General features: G+C 45.7%; 2 protein-coding genes across 2 annotated transcripts; one reads left to right on the top strand and one right to left on the bottom strand.

Moving 5' to 3' along the window:
- The first annotated feature begins 7,584 nt into the window (after positions 1 to 7,584).
- insl3 (insulin-like 3 (Leydig cell)) lies at positions 7,585 to 8,653 on the top strand. The gene is made up of 2 exons (XM_036553904.1): positions 7,585 to 7,771; positions 8,376 to 8,653. Exons 1-2 carry the CDS (start codon positions 7,585 to 7,587, stop codon positions 8,651 to 8,653), a joined length of 465 nt encoding a protein of 154 aa, XP_036409797.1.
- A 4,224-nt stretch (positions 8,654 to 12,877) lies between these two features.
- Positions 12,878 to 16,256, bottom strand: LOC118795440 (potassium voltage-gated channel subfamily V member 2-like). The gene is made up of 2 exons (XM_036553903.1): positions 14,937 to 16,256; positions 12,878 to 13,183 (listed from the first exon to the last, which is right to left on the bottom strand). Exons 1-2 carry the CDS (start codon positions 16,254 to 16,256, stop codon positions 12,878 to 12,880), a joined length of 1,626 nt encoding a protein of 541 aa, XP_036409796.1.
- Positions 16,257 to 16,437: the final 181 nt, after the last annotated feature.

The following is a 16,437-nucleotide window of genomic DNA, read 5'->3' as shown; positions in this document are numbered from 1 at the left end:
ATCTGCCGAATCCTTCATCAGCTCAGCTACAACAGCTGTAGACTTGTAAACCACAGTGGCACTTTGAATTACAATTTGAATTACAAATTTAATTTTGATTTTTTTTTTTCAAAGCTCACACACAATCTCAAGTTTGCTGGCTGGTCATTGTATTCAAGACCACCAAAATCAATACAAACACTGTATGAGTTGCATACAAATCTAAAAAAATATGTAAACAATTATGTAAACAAACAAAACTATGTAACAAATTTATTAATTACTTTCAGACAAGCCAAAAAGGGATAGCAGGTAAATTAAATACCCCTGAAAGTAAGCATGTAACTGGCCTAAGAAAATTAATGATGCAATGGCATGCTTTATTTACTTTTTTTATTGATGTAATTAAATTACAGCTCTAATGAGGAGCTGTGAAATGACACAATGGCTCGGTGTCTCAGACAATTCAGTGTGTGTATAGGATGTGACTTTGAGGCCCTCACAGAAGAAGGTGGACTCAGACCAGCTCAGCTCGGCTGGTTTGACTACAGTCTGTATCTCACCTCCTGCCTTTTAGCTGCTGTGGTTCTAGTGATAGAAACTGTCAAATTCTAACAATATAAACCAGAGTTACTTTGGGATGTATGTAACCTGACTCAGATGGCGGAGTGTTGTAGGTGGCCGTATGCTACAGGATTCATACTGTATTTAGTTTCTAGCTGTTTGTGTTCTACACTGTAAATACTAACACTCTGTAGGTCCCCTCAGATAAGGGCGATGGCCAGATCCAAATAAATACATAAATTATTATTATGCTTATGAAGATTAAGATGATGTAGTAGTAACTGTAGTAGTAGTAGTAATTATAATAGATGTTAATGTAATGGTGCACACTGGAGCCCCACCCAGTACAGGCCCAGGGTCCCACAGAGACATGGAGACCAGGAGCATCATGGAAGAGGGGCTGTGTCCGTCTCCACGGCTGACAGCGCACCTACATCCGCGGTGCACTCATTGGGCATATCAAGGTGACATTCAATCACAGAGCTCAGCCGCTGATAAATATTGCATGGGTCACAGCGCTGGTGACTGTGCTAAGCGCCATGTCAGAGTGTGTGGAGAACCCCCGCGCAGGGTGGGGGTGCTACCTGAGGCATGACCGCCCCCCCCCCCCCCCCCCCCGGGCTCAAAGGGCCATCCGCCCCGCGGCCTGAACCGTCCAGTGATGTGAGACGAGTGTGTGAGGGTGGAGCAGTGGAGTCTCTCGATTGCACCCCTCACAGACTGTATCCGGTTTTTGTTCTCCCCGTTTGTGTCCTGTCAGGGCCCCTGCGCACTCCTTTTCCTCATGGTATGAAGGTGTGCGGATACTCCTGCTCCCCTGGTCTGGCCTCAGTGACAGAGCCCCGAAACAGCCAGGAGAGCCCCCAGGCGTTAGCCGCTAGCTGCGCTGCGGACTGCGTAGCCGCAGAGGGTGGGTGTGAGGCACAGTAACGCAGCGGTGTGTGCAGGGCCCCAGAGAGAGGCAGCGTGGAGGAACAGCTCAAAGTCATGAATCATCAGGTGTATAATAAAAATAGCTAATCTAATGGATGACCTAATTAACAGAAGCACCTTCAACAGAACAAAAGTAGAAAAAGAGGTGGAAAGTAATATGGCAGCGTCAGGCTAATTAACTGACGAAGCCGTTTATGTTTCTGTTCTGTATTTTGATTCTTGATTTGACCAGAATAATAAAAAAAAAAAACAACGGCACAGTGAAAAGTGCCACTCAGCTTGGATGTGTGATCCCAATCCGCAAAGCAGAAAATCTGCAATGTGAAAGTTGACTCAGGCCTGAAACCAATGGGTCCCTTGAGGGCTATCTCTTTACTATGTGAAAGAGAGACAGGCAGAGAGAGAATAGTGTGGAGAAAAAGTAATGGAGATACAGTAGGTTAGAGTAAGCGGAAGAGAGAGGGAAAGAAAGAGGAAGGAAGAGAGAGGGAGTGAAAGAAGAGAGAGTGAGAGAGTGAGTGAGAAGAAGAGGGAGGAAGAGAGAGAGTGAAAGAAGAGAGAGAGAGAGAGTGAGTGAGAAGAAGAGGGAGGAAGAGAGAGAGTGAAAGGAGAGAGAGTGAGAGAGTGAGTGAGAAGAAGAGGGAGGAAGAGAGAGAGTGAAAGGAGAGAGAGAGAGTGAGTGAGAAGAAGAGGGAGGAAGAGAGAGGGAGTGAAAGAAGAGAGAGAGAGTGAGTGAGAAGAGGGAGGAAGAGAGAGAGTGAAAGGAGAGAGGGAAGGGGGGAGTTCTAATAATCAGGAGGAAGAACAGCAGTAGGGGCCCTGCTAAACACAATAACTGATATGGTAAATCTACTCCCTGTGGGGGTACAAGCCACCCTTCCCCTACAGCAGTACAGGTGGGCACAGGTGATAGTGTAGCCCACACCAGGGCCAGGCCAGGTGGCGATGCTGAGCCGACCCAGAGCTCGGATGAGGGGTGTGTTGTAACACTCTAATATTTTCATCATCAGCTGTAGCCAAAGCCCAAAGTAGCTACTACTCTACCTCTTCCTCAGCTCTGGATCGACATGCAGGTCTTATGGGTGGGGGTGGGGGGGGGGGGGGGGGGGGGGGGGAATGGGGGGGGGGGGGGGGGGGGGGGGGTGAGCAGGTGTGAGGGGGGGAAAAGAAGCCCCCATGGGGGGCAAGATTAAGGTCTCTGCAGGGTCCTCCTCTTACACAGATTAGCTTCATCACTGACCCTCATACCTTTTTTACAATGTGTGTGTATGTGGGGGTCGGGCGTGACTCAGGGTTGGGGGTGACTCAGGTGGTGACAGAGGGGGTCAGCCACTGGCGACCCCCCCCCCACCCCCCTGACCCCCCTGCTTGCCAGACAGTTTAGGTATAGCGTGTTCTGCAGCTCTCTGATTTCCCAGGGAACACTGTGTCCCCGCTGGACGTAATGAAGTCTCAGTCATGCTTCTCACGGGAGACACAGCACCCTGCACTTGAAAGGACACAGGAGGAGGTCCAGGTGAAACGGGAGGAGAACGGCGGGCCGCGCTGACCTTCTCTCTGTAACTGAACCACGCAGAGGAGGCCGAGGGAGAGACGCGCTGAACATCCGGGAGGGGGTGAGCTGCACATCATACCTGCATACTGTTTATTTTTAAAATATTTTAAAATATTTTATGACATAATGCCATATGTCATATCTCATCTCATATTGTGCTGAATTAAAAAAAAAGTCCCCTTATGTTAAATCTACACATATCTATAGCTATAATGTAACATTACATAAGACAAGACAGTTTAAGGTTTTGTATCTTTACGGTGTTTTTTAAGCCTGTGTTTGCACTCTGGTCTCCCACACGGGGAAATACTACGATTCTAACGCAGTGTGACAGAAAAGGAATGTGTTTTTCATCCAGTCCTCTTCGGCTCATTCAGTGGCACACCGCTGCGGAGCTCAGGTCTGTCTGAGCGTCACTTCTCTCTGAGAGATCAATACCACCAGCTGCCGGAGCCAACGAGGATCAATCCAAAAGCCAAAAAAAATCATTCCGCGATAGATCAACCAGACAAAATTGGATTATCTTGACAAAGAGATTTTCATATGTATATTCATTGAAATTGCATTTCAATCATGAATTATGGAAAACTCATTACATTAGAGCAAACGTTTCTGATAGTGTGTGCTGTGAGGGGGAGTGGATGCTGAGGGCACTGCTGGGAGAGACCGCCGGTCAGCGCTGAGGCTCGGAGGAGGCGGCAGAGACTGCCGGTCAGTGCTGAGGCTCGGAAGAAGCGGCAGAGACCGCTGATCAGCGCTGAGGCTCGGAGACCGCTGGTCAGCGCTGAGGCTCGGAGGAGGCGGCAGAGGCCACTGGTCAGCACTGAGGCTCGGAGGAAGCGGCAGAGACCGCCAGTCAGCGCTGAGGCTCGAAGGAAGCGGCAGAGACCGCCGCTGGGAATCTCTCCGCTCAGAGGTGCCCGTGGTGGCCTGGGCTGATCAGATCAGCCAGGCACTTCCCTGGCACGGCGCCCGTCACTCCTCCTCCCGTGGCAGACGCAGGCCTGAGTCAAAGCTGAGCGCCCGATCCAATCAGCATCAGCCGAGCACCACGGCACCAAGGAAGTCCCCTGTAACAGCATCACGTCTGGCACGACCAAAGTCCCTGAAACTTAGAGCTGTAAAAATCATGTATTCTGCAAGCCAGGTGCTCATGCTGTTCTCAGATCAGCTCACTCCCCTACGCCAGCTGTACCGCCTTCCCACACCCACAAATAGTCTGTGGAGCCTGCAAACATTCTATATACATAAACATAGTAAATACTGCCTGGTTTGCGTAACATTGAACATTGTATCTGCCATTGTCAAAGTTAAGGTGTTTCTGGTTGGCTGGGTGAATAGTTCTAAAGGGGTGTGGTCAAAGACAGAACATCCATTGGTAGCACAGCAGCAGGAACATCACCAGAACCTGCTGTTTCCAGAGGATGGAAGGAACACAGACTACATCTCTACCAAACTATATATATACCATCTATACCAATACCAAACTCTCTCTCAAAAGGAACCTCTGGCTCCCCAAGGCTATTCAGAGGTCATGTATCATGTGGAGGGTATATGCCACATAAGTCACTGTGAGAAGTGATTATGTAAGACCTCATATACTGCACTAGTTGTGTTCACTTATGGACGTGACGGGAACTTTATCTTGTCTTTGAACTCTGTGGCAACTATAAACAACAAAGGCTGCTCATTTCGAACAGGAAGTGAGGCATTGTAGATGGCTGTTTAATTAGAACCCAGCTGGGATTCCCACTTCTGAACTAGAATCAATCTGTGAATGTGCAAACACTGAATGTGCAGGATGAATGCTAAAGTTAGTGTTAGTTTCCACTGCCCTCCATCCCAATTTTAGTGCTTTCTTTGTGTTTGATCAGAATTATGTGTATTAAATTTTAATTAGTGCTAAGATACCAAAATGTCTGATTCAAAACTGTGTAAGGTAGAAGACTCTACGGTAAGAATGTGTAAGAAAAGAGTATGCAGGAAAAGACTGTACTTCAGGGCTAGTCAGCCAGAGACTGGGGGGCCAATGTATCTCTCCTGTGAAATAAAAAAATAAATACTTAATTATATAAAATAGACACGACTTATACCTGCAGTACATTATTCTGCATTCTCAGGCCACTGGTGCTATGGGTGAATGTAATCATGTTTTTGTCTTATTAGCATGGGCTTTTATTCCTGCTTGTCTGGTGTTCTAATTGTTATTACTACTGCACCTGAAATAATTTTTTCACTGTTGTTTCATTTGTTTAATAAGCACTCACCTGTTCTGAATGGATCATTTTACACTAATGAGAAACATGTAGAGGGTGATCATAATGCTGTAATCTTAGCCTGATAAGTAGTAGCAGTTCATATTTAATGAATGTTTCTTCATTCTTTAGACACTCTGTACTGTATTTACTTTTTATTTGGACATTGTATCATAAACAGGACATGGATAACCTGGCGTGGAGTTGAACGGCGCTGCAGGACGTGTTGTCCTGAGTAACAGCTCAAACGGAATGCTCAGAAAAGCAAACGCTGGAGAGGCGCCTCCCGCTGGCCGCGCACCCGCGCACACGGCCGCGGAGAACGCGCGCATGAATGACAGCGCGACTCCAACAATCCACTCAGGGCCTCTGGGGCAGGATTTTAATTATTGATCGCGTTGCCATTTAATCTATATAAGGAACACTTCACTAATTTATTCTCCCATGTGAATATCAGGAATTCCAATCACGCCTGAGAGCCACTGCCCGGGAACAGGGGGCTCGCTGTGGCCGTCACATGTTTCTCCAGACTGAAGAGGATGCGGTTTTTCACGATGCGTACAGACCAGCCTGCTGCCAACCGGGCTGTTGGAACACTACTGCCACCCTGTGGCCACTGCTGCCATTAACACAAACAGGACAAAGACTGCAAATTGCACAACCACACAGGTTCCTGGCTCTTCCACCCAAAGGTGATTTCAGATCACAGATTCCTCCATTACTCCGGCACAATTAGAGTGAACCAAATTATGACAAAATAAACCATATTTGTAACAAAGGAAACTACATTATTCAGCATGAAATCAACAAAGGACAAATCATATTGATGTGCTATCTGACCCTAAAAAGAAAAAACACCACAGTAGACTGTGATGTGAGAAAAATGGACAAAATTGTCACAGTCTGGACAGACACAGGCTGGCCATAGAGACATACTGCTACAGGAAGATATGGCTACATAAAGGCTATACTCAAAATGCCAACCTACAGAGGTCAAGACAGAGGAACATTTTAATTTCAACTGCAAAAAAATGGAAAAAAAAGAAAGTGTGATATTATAATATCAATCACAATACTATTATTATCAGCTCATATTATATATGTTATTATATAGACTCCTTTGTGCCTGAGAAGACTGTCCTTCTTTCAAGGCAAACAAGGCAATGGAGAAATATTATCGTCAACATCCTCAACTCATTAATGTTAGTGCTGTTATTAAATGGCTTTCTGTTGAATTACTTTGAAAGAATACATATGGTGGCTGATGTTCTCAAAAGATTCTATTCTTACAATGACCATAAAAAATGCTATGCAGAATTATAAAACCATGTTTCTTTGGAACAGTTGTATCATGTGCTATATAACATCAGTGATAATCTTTCAGAACTGACATGAAACTTTTTTGAAAATGTATTTTTAATAACTTTAACATGCGTATTTGTTGCGTTGTCATGTTACATGTGACGTAAATTTTATGAAGACATTTCCTAGCGTGACGGCGGATTGCGCGTGAGTCGGTAATAAGCGCAGAGGAGGAGACAGCAAATGCTTCTCACCCTTGACTTTAAACTCTCACACCTGCAGCCCCATCCAATTAGCTTCCATTCTTCAAGATAAAAACATGACACGTAGTGACATGAGGTAAATAAAGGAAAATATCCAAGGGCACAGATGTTACCTTATCATAATAAATGCCATGGAAAATGATTTGGGACTGTTGTCTGTCTTTTGACAGATACTCAGTAATGGGATTTGTTAATGAACAATGTCTGAAAAGTTCATACAACACAAGGCCACCAGACTGCGTGTGACTCCCAACAGTACGTCAATCCCATAGACAGGCCATAAAGATACAACTTTCAATGCTCACAGCATATTATCAATAATAGAAATCATCTCTCCTGCACAATATCCAAAGTATGGATGTCCTCAAAAATACAACGAGACCAAAGATGATGGACTCGGGTGCTGTGGCACCTCAGGACCCCGATGAAATAGATCAGCAGGTGACACATGCTTATCTAGGGCCAGCTCTATCCTTGAGGGAGTCTCCCACCCCGCTGTGCTCCCAGAGTCCAGAACATACTTTTCTCTGGCCAAGGTCATACGGGTTCTGAGGAACCCTCGTCCCCAGGGTCTGAGGCTAGGGTTCCGGTGGTATATAAGCTCCCAGGAACTTCTCCATGAGAGTCACATCCCAACAGCACTCAGATCCGAGAGGACGGGTTTGCAAAGATCCGAGAGAGCCGAGAGATTCGCTTGTCGCGTTCACATTTTTGGCCTGCGCTTGAGTCGGTCATGGGCCCTCGGTGGTTTGTGTCTCTGGTTGTACTGCTTGTGATCGGCCACCAAGAGGCGCTGGGGCAGGACGGCAGGGTGAAGCTCTGTGGCCGGGAGTTCATCCGCATGGTGGTCACTTCCTGTGGAAGCTCCCGTCTGAGGCGTTCGGCTGCGGAGGCTCAGCTGCAGAACGCCGGCCCCTACGGTAAGAGTGAGTCTGCGATAATAAAGAGCCGTAGCAACAGCATGTTCACCTGCAGGAATAATCACCCGTATAGCATGTCATGGGAAGTGTGTGATTTAGTGATTACAGCCCCAGACACTGGAGCTGGGGGCTGTGAGTTTGAAACTCAACAGTGAGTTGAATGCTTCATCTGCTCAACCAAAACTGCTCAGGTAAAACATGTACTTCTGTAATGTAGCAAAGCCATGAAGCAAAGTGTAGTTTGAAAAAAATATCTTAAATTATACCACCTTAAATTACCATCTTAAAGTTGTCTTTAAATTCTATTATAGAAGGTATAAAAAAGTAAGTAGGAAAAAATGAAATACGTGCCTAAATTCATCAGAAAAGCACAAAGTTCCACAGCAGTTTGAATTAATTCCCTCTGTAGGTAGATTTTTGTGCTTTGCATGCTTTTTGGCCCTGCATGCATTGTGCTTTTGTGGTTTGTAGTCCATTATCATGAGAGAGGCAGATATTGTGGAGTATGAATATACTGAATCTTCATGGAGACTCTATAGAGATAGAGTCACTCCACAGAGTGAATGTAAATCCCAGACTCATCCGCCCCTCCCTTGGTCGGCAGGGGACATGCTGGAGTGGCTGAACAGTGACGAGTTTGACCAGCTGAAAGGCCCTGAAAACCAGGACTCCACAGCCCCAGAGGGGGTGGCGAACACCCTCCCATCTGAGGATCACGCCAGCTTCAGGTCAGAGGTGACAGAAGAAAATGCCAGCGGAGCCGGGACATCTAGTGCCCCAGAAACTCACGCAAACTGGTCTCGAACCCGTCGCAATGCGGGACCTGCAGGGGTGTGCTGTCGGTCAGGGTGCACCATGAGTGAGCTGGTGCAATACTGCTAGACCCCCTGAACCACCCCCATCCCACCCCCTCATAGTGATACCTAACTGAGCAGGCTGTTTTGTGGCTAGATAATGATATTTGTTTTACTTCAGTTCAGTAGGACTATTTTTTAATTTAACAATGAGTCGTGCTTCTCCTTTCTGCTTATTATCAAATTAATCTTTTAATACAGTATGAATCAGCATGAATAGATGGATCTTAATGCAGTATTTATTACATGATAAGGGACTTAGACATGCAATGCTGGTGTTTTTCATTTTTTCGATTTTAAATTTCGATCTAAATTTAATTCAATGTTGTATTTATTGTGATTGTGCAAGTCCCCTCTGCTAAATGACATATTAAATATTAATAATATTAACGAGAACTGTATCTGTAATAGTACTCAAAACTGTGTGTTTATCCACTGAGCAATGCTTTGCACTTGTGCAGTTTTGTACAGTAAGACATTTTTGCTCTATCAAACAGAAATGTTGGTGTGTTTGAGGGAGGCTTCAGTTTTATTCATGATGTACTCAGATCAGCACAATGACAAGCATCAGAGACTCCTGCTCGATTCATCGTGTTTTATCTGTGGTTTAAACGTCATATTACTGACTACTGCGTTTGCTGCAATGGGACCACTATAGAGAGGGAACATTATAACCACTGTATATCACAAGTTTTTTTTTCTATTCAAAAATGACAATTATATTGGCAAATTCCTAATCATTGTGGTTGATACAGTATTAAAACATTGCATGATCATAAAACTAATGACTATTTGTATAGTCTTTCTCAGCCTTCAAGCATAAACATATATTTAGACCAAAGCAGGTTCCTTTTTTCAGGTGTTTCCTTGGAAAACATGTTCAGATTCTGAACATTCTATCCATGATAGTCAATGGGAGGTTTTTTGGTATAAAATCATAAATAACTCTTTAAATATTTTTGGTATTTACACAAAAAGCACAAGCAATGCAATCCCATACTAGCTGAAGGTATTTGCCAAGTTCTGTAAGTGTAGCTGAAAAGCTGTAGGAGGAATTACAGAAAATCAGATGGAATAAAGAAAAGAAGAACGGAAAGATATTAGTAAGCAAAACAGAAAATTGGGTTTTTCAGGCCATCTTAATAATGTCAGAATCTGCAGGCACGCTACTGCAGATCTGAGCTTAGGTAATAAAGCGCTATAGATAACATTACATTTTTCTGCCTGTTAGGAGAAAGATGGACATTTAGCGTACCACTTTGTGGAATATCTGCCACATCATTTCACAGACAGCCTAAATTATTCCAAACCTCTCTGATCCTGCTGAAGCTCAGCACTGGTATGCATTTGCAGAACTCCCACCGATTACACCAGTAAGCCCTAAGCAGGCACTGGCATGGAACACAGCAAAACAACGCGGAGGTCACAATACCAAGGAAGTCAAGGCAACTGTCAGCAACTCCCGAGACAGGAGCAAAAATAATAACAAAAATCAGATCATTAGAATTGCAATGAGGAAGCTGGTGCTGTTTGCCTGTATTTAAAATCTTACAATCCTACAAAATGTATAACGGGAAAAACAGGAAATGATGCCGGTGACAAAAATTCACTCACTCTCTTCTGCTGTGGACCGGCTTTGTCTTTGATTGATGAAAACACATTGTCTCAGTGGAAATAAATGAGGACACTGTGTGGCTAAAACACACAGCAGCATCATCCAATGGAAAAAGCTACTGGGAGTTCAAAGCATTAGGTCACCGATGCGGGTTCACCTGTTTTTTGAAGAAACATCAGTGATTTACCGAACAATTATTTCATATGCACCACGTACCTACAGCTTTATGTAATTTCTAAGCATCACCGAGCTCAGTAAGTGTCTGACACCTGGAGAAGTTTGGCCATTCCAAGCACAGAACATGCACAGGGCTCTTAACACACAGACCAGCCCACCGTCTCTGGGTTCATTTCACCCTGGACCACAACACCCTGTGCTGCTTTCTAAGCTCCACGGATTCGCCAGTAAGCTCTCTCTCTATTGCAAACTGTCTTAAAGGGGAAAGGCTCCATACGTCCAGGCATGTGGAAGGAGTTACCCCTTTAACTGTCTTAGAGGAACTCTGGCCAAATACCTGGAAACGTTGAGCCTTTGTGGAGAGAGTCTTGGCGCATGGCAAGCTCAGATTGTGAGATTGAACAAGAGTGCTTTCATACAAAACAACAAAGGGCAAAGCTCCAGGAAGAAAATATCCCAGTGGGACCAGCGAGGTGTGCACTGCTCCTTACTATACGTCACAGTAAACAAATACACAGTGCCACAAGCACACAGTGTAGTACACTCTCAGTTCCAGCGTGTGACACGCTAGTGATCCAGCACCTCTGCCCTGGTTTCAGCCAACACGGCCACATCACGGCCACGGTTTCTCCAGCCTCCCACCGTTGCCTGTTTAAACACAGAAAGCCCGTTGGATAAGATCAGTACTACGAGCTGAAGCTGAACATGTGAATTACCATGCGCTTAATGCAGTCGTGGAGAGCCACCTTATCCTGCTGCAATCCTATTAGATACTGAGTGAGTGTCCTGGCCCTGTGTCAACCCACTACCTGTGGCTGCTCTCCTTCCTCAGTGGTCCAGAAGCTTCACTTTGCACGGCAACCATTTCACAGGAATAAACTAGTGTAGAAATTCAACCAGAGCATGTTAGGAAACTTTTGAATGATCGGTTTATTTTCTTTTCTTTCGTTGAGTGATTTGTATATTTAGAAAGTTTCAGAGGTGCATTTATCACATGATTCAGTCTCACATATGCTGAGAAAATTGAATTAATACAAAAAAAAGTAATACATTCGTGAACATAATTTTATGAAAATGAAAAAACAACCAAACAGGCTAGAGAAGTGTTGAGGTCAAAGCATGCGCTGGGGCAGTGCTCCTCAGACATGCCCCTGGTGGACCCCTGGGCTTACTGGTTTTAGTTCCACCTTGTCTCCATTCTCCAGGCTCCATTAAGCTTTTAAGTGAATACTGAGCTGGCTTTGACATCACTTGACAGTTATCTGTTCTAAATTCAGTATTAAATAAATCTGCTCTTAGACGTGTGCGTGTGCAACTGAAAAGATCAGAGTAAAGTAAACATCAACCCCTCCAATGTATGTGGAACAGCAGTTGATTTAGCTAAATCAGTTTGTTTTGGGCCACATAAGACATCAAAATAAGAGCTAGTTAATGCCTTTCACATGTGTTTTTTAGCAGCATGGACACACCTCCAACTCCATGTTTCTTCTTCAGTTGATTTGTAGCGAATCATTATTGAGAGATGTAAAATTCAGATCAGCAGTCTAGTTCAGATCAACAGTTCAGCTAAGCTAGGCAAGCTTTTTTTCCAGTCACACAACATTCTGAGTTTGGTGGTCGCTGAAATGAATAAAAATGTTGTGTCAGTTGTAAAAATGCTTTGCTCATGCCTCGATTATTTAGAACCCTTCAGCGTCATACTATGAATAAAAATATCAAAGCACCACAAAAACACCTCAAAGACCCCATTTAACCATGTGGTCATTGGACAGATAGGTAATATTGACCTACAGCAGATCAGGACTAATCAAGATCTGCGAGATACACTTACACTGTTCAATTTACTGTTCAAAATGCACATTTAAATGTGCAGAGGTTTAAATTAGTTCAACAAATAAAAATAAAACAGTCCTGTGATATTGCATAAATGTAGGAATTTAATATGAATCCTGTAATTTCTTGCTCTTTTAATCTTCTTGGTCACTTTGTCAAGTAGTACTTGTCTTCATCTAGGTAGAAACCTTGTGGACTGGATAAGTGTAAATATAAGGTGAAAACAAAAGCAATTTAATCGCATTCACATGCTAAAGAAAAGTTATTGTCCATTTCTCTCCGCCTAATTTTAAAAGCTGCCCAAGTTTGATATGTGAGGGTCATAAACATACTGTATATTCACAGTCAGATATATTATTTAATCACAGTCAGATGCCTGCAAGTGCTATTCTAGCAGTCACCACTGGGTGGCACTGTCCTGAGGACAGAGTATCAGTCTTCTTCTGTCTTGGCTCTCAGCTCCGGCTTGCAGCTGCACATCTTTGCCTGACTGAGCCGATACATCCATTCTCCCCCACATCTGCGGTTACCTCTCAGAGCCCAGAGAGGGGAGACAGCAGAGAGGAGGGCTGCCAGCAGGGGGCGTTGTACTCCCGGGTAGTGTAAGTGATGAGGGATGCTGGCAGCTCAGTGCCGGTGCCGGCAGGGCTGCCGGTCGTGCAGGTCGTCCTCGTCGGACTCCTCCAGCTGGGGTTCGAAGCACTGGCCGAACCTGCGTCGGAGGCGGGCCTTGAGCTGCAGACTCCGCTGGGTGTTGACGAAGTTGTGCTCCTGGGCCTTCAGCTTGGCGTAGTAGTCGGAGAACTTGTTGAAGAGGATGGAAATGGGCATGCCATTCAGGATGATGCCAAAGGAGATGCAGCAGAAGGCCACCACCCGGCCCAGGAAGGTGACGGGCACCACGTCACCGTATCCCACCGTGGAGATGCTCACCTGCAGAGGGGAGGGTTGGGGTTAGGCAGCTCACATAGCACTAAATAATGTACTGATCACATACATGCGATGGATGTCTGATACTGGGAAACTTATGTTTTAGAGCAGTGTTTCTCAAACCTCTCCTGGAGGGCCCCCTGCTCTGCATGTTTTAGATCTCTCCCTGCTCCAACACAGCTAATTCAAATGATCAACTCGTTATGAACTCCTGAAGCTGCTTAATAACAAACTGATCATTTGAATCAGCTGTGTTGGAGCAGGGAGAGATCTAAAACATGCAGGGCAGGGGGTACTCCAGGAGAGGGTTGAGAAACGCTGTTTTAGAGTGTCACAGATTATTATGTGTATATATGCTGGCCACTACATTAAACTGAAGGGCCTCTTCTTCCCTGGATGTAAACCCGTGACAGCCCAATAGCAAGCCCTGTTCCCTATCTAATGATGCATACTGCTGTTCCCCTGACTCAGATGTTTCTATCAGACACTGTTCAGCATAGCAACCCAAAGACCACAGATTGGTACTGACCCACCTCCCTGAAACCCGAAATGAATTACTCAGTTTACACATAACAGAACAATGAACAAACACACAGTATAACCTTCAACGAAGTGAATGTTATAGGGAATCTTAAACCATACACAGTATGATGTTTTTTTCCAGTCTGAAATTTTCTACTAGTAAATTCCAGTTTCTTTATAAAGCCACAGCTCACAATTTATGTCTGTATCTTTTCTTGTCTTTTTGTGGGGTCATTATTGGTGATTTATCTGGAATATAAGTTTATATATTCTTAGATATTTATTGGTTGCCCTTAGATGCACAATCCAAAATACTGCACATAATGAAACTGAAAAAATTAGCAAAAGATCTTTAACTGATTTAAAGTCAAATCAGAGTCCAGAGGCAAATATATTGGGAAACCTGATGACAGGGAAAAGCTATGACGTTAAGGCTTCCATCAGACAGGCTAAGACAGGTTCATCAAGTTTGTCACTGAACATCTCTAATTTACCAACCTACGTCTGGGTATCTACAATCCAATTGAGCTTCTCTAAGCATATTAGGCTTCCAGACATGACAGGCATTTTATTGAATTGACATCATCCGACCTGCACCTATAGCTGCTCAGTTGCTACCAGCAAACAGAGATTGATATCTTCAGTCCCCCAAATCAGAAAGGAACATACCCTGAACCAACACACAGGCATGACTGAATGCTACTCAGACAAATAAACAGGGCTGGAAAGCACTGGGTCACACAGCGTAGCAAACAATCCACTAACTGTTCACTGGCGCATGTTCAAGCACAAATACCTCTCATATGTAAAGAAGCTGTAAAGTGCTTCTAAAGTATAATTTCATTAAGGTAAATACTTCATTGTGCCAGATGTCTTCAGGTGTTTAAATTTGTGACTTAGACTGCTTTTTCTGATTGTAAATGCAACCACAGCTTCAAAACACATTCAGAATGAAAGAGCTTAAGAGAGAGTTAAACTACTGTTACCCATTGAAATGACGGCGGTTATCTCACTGCAGTGGTCTTTATCCTTTTATCTTTGGGTAGCAAATTCTGGTATGCAATAACTATATTTGTTTGATACTTACACTCACATGCAATTTCGGCTATAGACCTGCATTGTTCTCCATTGCTTCTAAACAACTGTGAAATTAAACTGCTGTTACACTAGACAATACAACTCGTACTTCAGAAATTTCTAAAAGGTCAAAGCTCATCCATGGATGGTGACTCACCGCGGCCCACCACCAGGCATCGGGGATGCTGCTGAAGGGGGTGCCCTTGGCGTCATGCTCCACTGAGTGCATGAGGGCGGAGAAGGTGAAGATGCCCATGGCGATGAAGAGGAAGAGACAGCAGACCTGCTCACAGCACTGCCGCAGCGTGAAGCCGAAGGCCCGCATGCCCGTCGAGTGCCGCGCGAGCTTCAGGATGCGGAAGATGCGCATCAGCTTCACCACTTTGAGGATCTTGCTGACCTTGCTGACCCTGGCCATGGCCCTCAGGTCGTCCTGCACGCTGACGTCCTCCTGGTTGGAGAAGGCCTCGAACACCAGCTGGATGAAGTAGGGCATGACGGCCACCAGGTCCACGAAGTTGAGGGCGCTCTTCAGGAAGCGCTTGATGTTGCAGGTGGTGAGCAGCCGCAAGAAGTACTCCAGGGTGAAGAAGAGGATGGAGCAGATCTCCACCCACTCCATGTAGCTCTTGCCGTAGGCGGCCCTGTTGTTCAGCTCCGCGACGGTGTTCAGTGTCATCGCCACGATGGAGATGACCACCAGCAAGCTGGAGATGATAGCAAAGGCCTTGGCTGCCATGGAAGAGTACGGGTTCTCGATCAGGTTCCACAGGGCTCTCCGCGAGCTGCCCATGAACATGGTCTTGAAGCCCTCCTCGTCGTGCAGCGGCTCGATCTCGGCCATCAGCTCGGCGTTGACCTTCAGCTGGTCGCGCAGCTCGTCCAGCTTCTCCTCGTACAGGATACGGCAGCAGCGTTGCGTGTCCTTTATGCGCAGCCCCCAGAACTCCATCTCCTCCTCGAAGTTGACGGGGCACAGCCCGTCCATCACCCACAGCACGTTGCTGCGGTAGAAGTGGAAGATGTGGTGGAAGAAGGTGGGGTCCCGGTCGAAGAAGAACTCGTTGGTGTGCACCGAGTAGTCATCGCAGAGGGCCTGCCGCTTCACAGGGTCGGTGCAGAGCGCCAGGCTGCCGATGCGGGTGTGGGGGTACCGCACAGCCATGCGCTTGGGGATGTTAAAGACCTTGCCCCCCACGTTGAGATTGAGCATGCTGGACTGCCTCTTGGAGGGCCGCCCCTCTTGCTTGCTCTTTTTCATCTCCGGCCCTTTGCTCTCTGGTTCCTCCATTATGGCGACGGGACTGTCCAGGTTGTCCATGGAGGTCCAGGCCTTGATGGAGCTGTCCTGAGAGAAGGGGAAGGCGCTAGACTCCACCTCCATGCTCTGAGAGAAGCTGCCGGCGAACTTCAGATTGGCGAACAGGCTGGAACGCCTCTTCTTCAGCTTCTTCATGGGTCTCCTGGGGGTCTCCATAGTGACAAGCACTCAGGTATTTAGGTATTGTGGTAGGGGAGAGAAAATGGGGAAAGGGTGGTAAGAGCCAAAAACACTTCCCACGGCGGGAGCCTCTACGTATCTTCTGCCAGTTCAGCCCCAAACAAATTCCGTCTACCACAGATCCCCCATGCAGATGCCTTCATCTCTTCCGTGCCCG

This window comes from Megalops cyprinoides, chromosome 20 (genome assembly GCF_013368585.1).
Source record: "Megalops cyprinoides isolate fMegCyp1 chromosome 20, fMegCyp1.pri, whole genome shotgun sequence".
NCBI classification, from domain to species: Eukaryota; Metazoa; Chordata; class Actinopteri; order Elopiformes; family Megalopidae; genus Megalops; species Megalops cyprinoides.
Note: the sequence above shows the minus strand (reverse complement) of the source record. Positions and strands in the feature narration are given on the sequence as shown.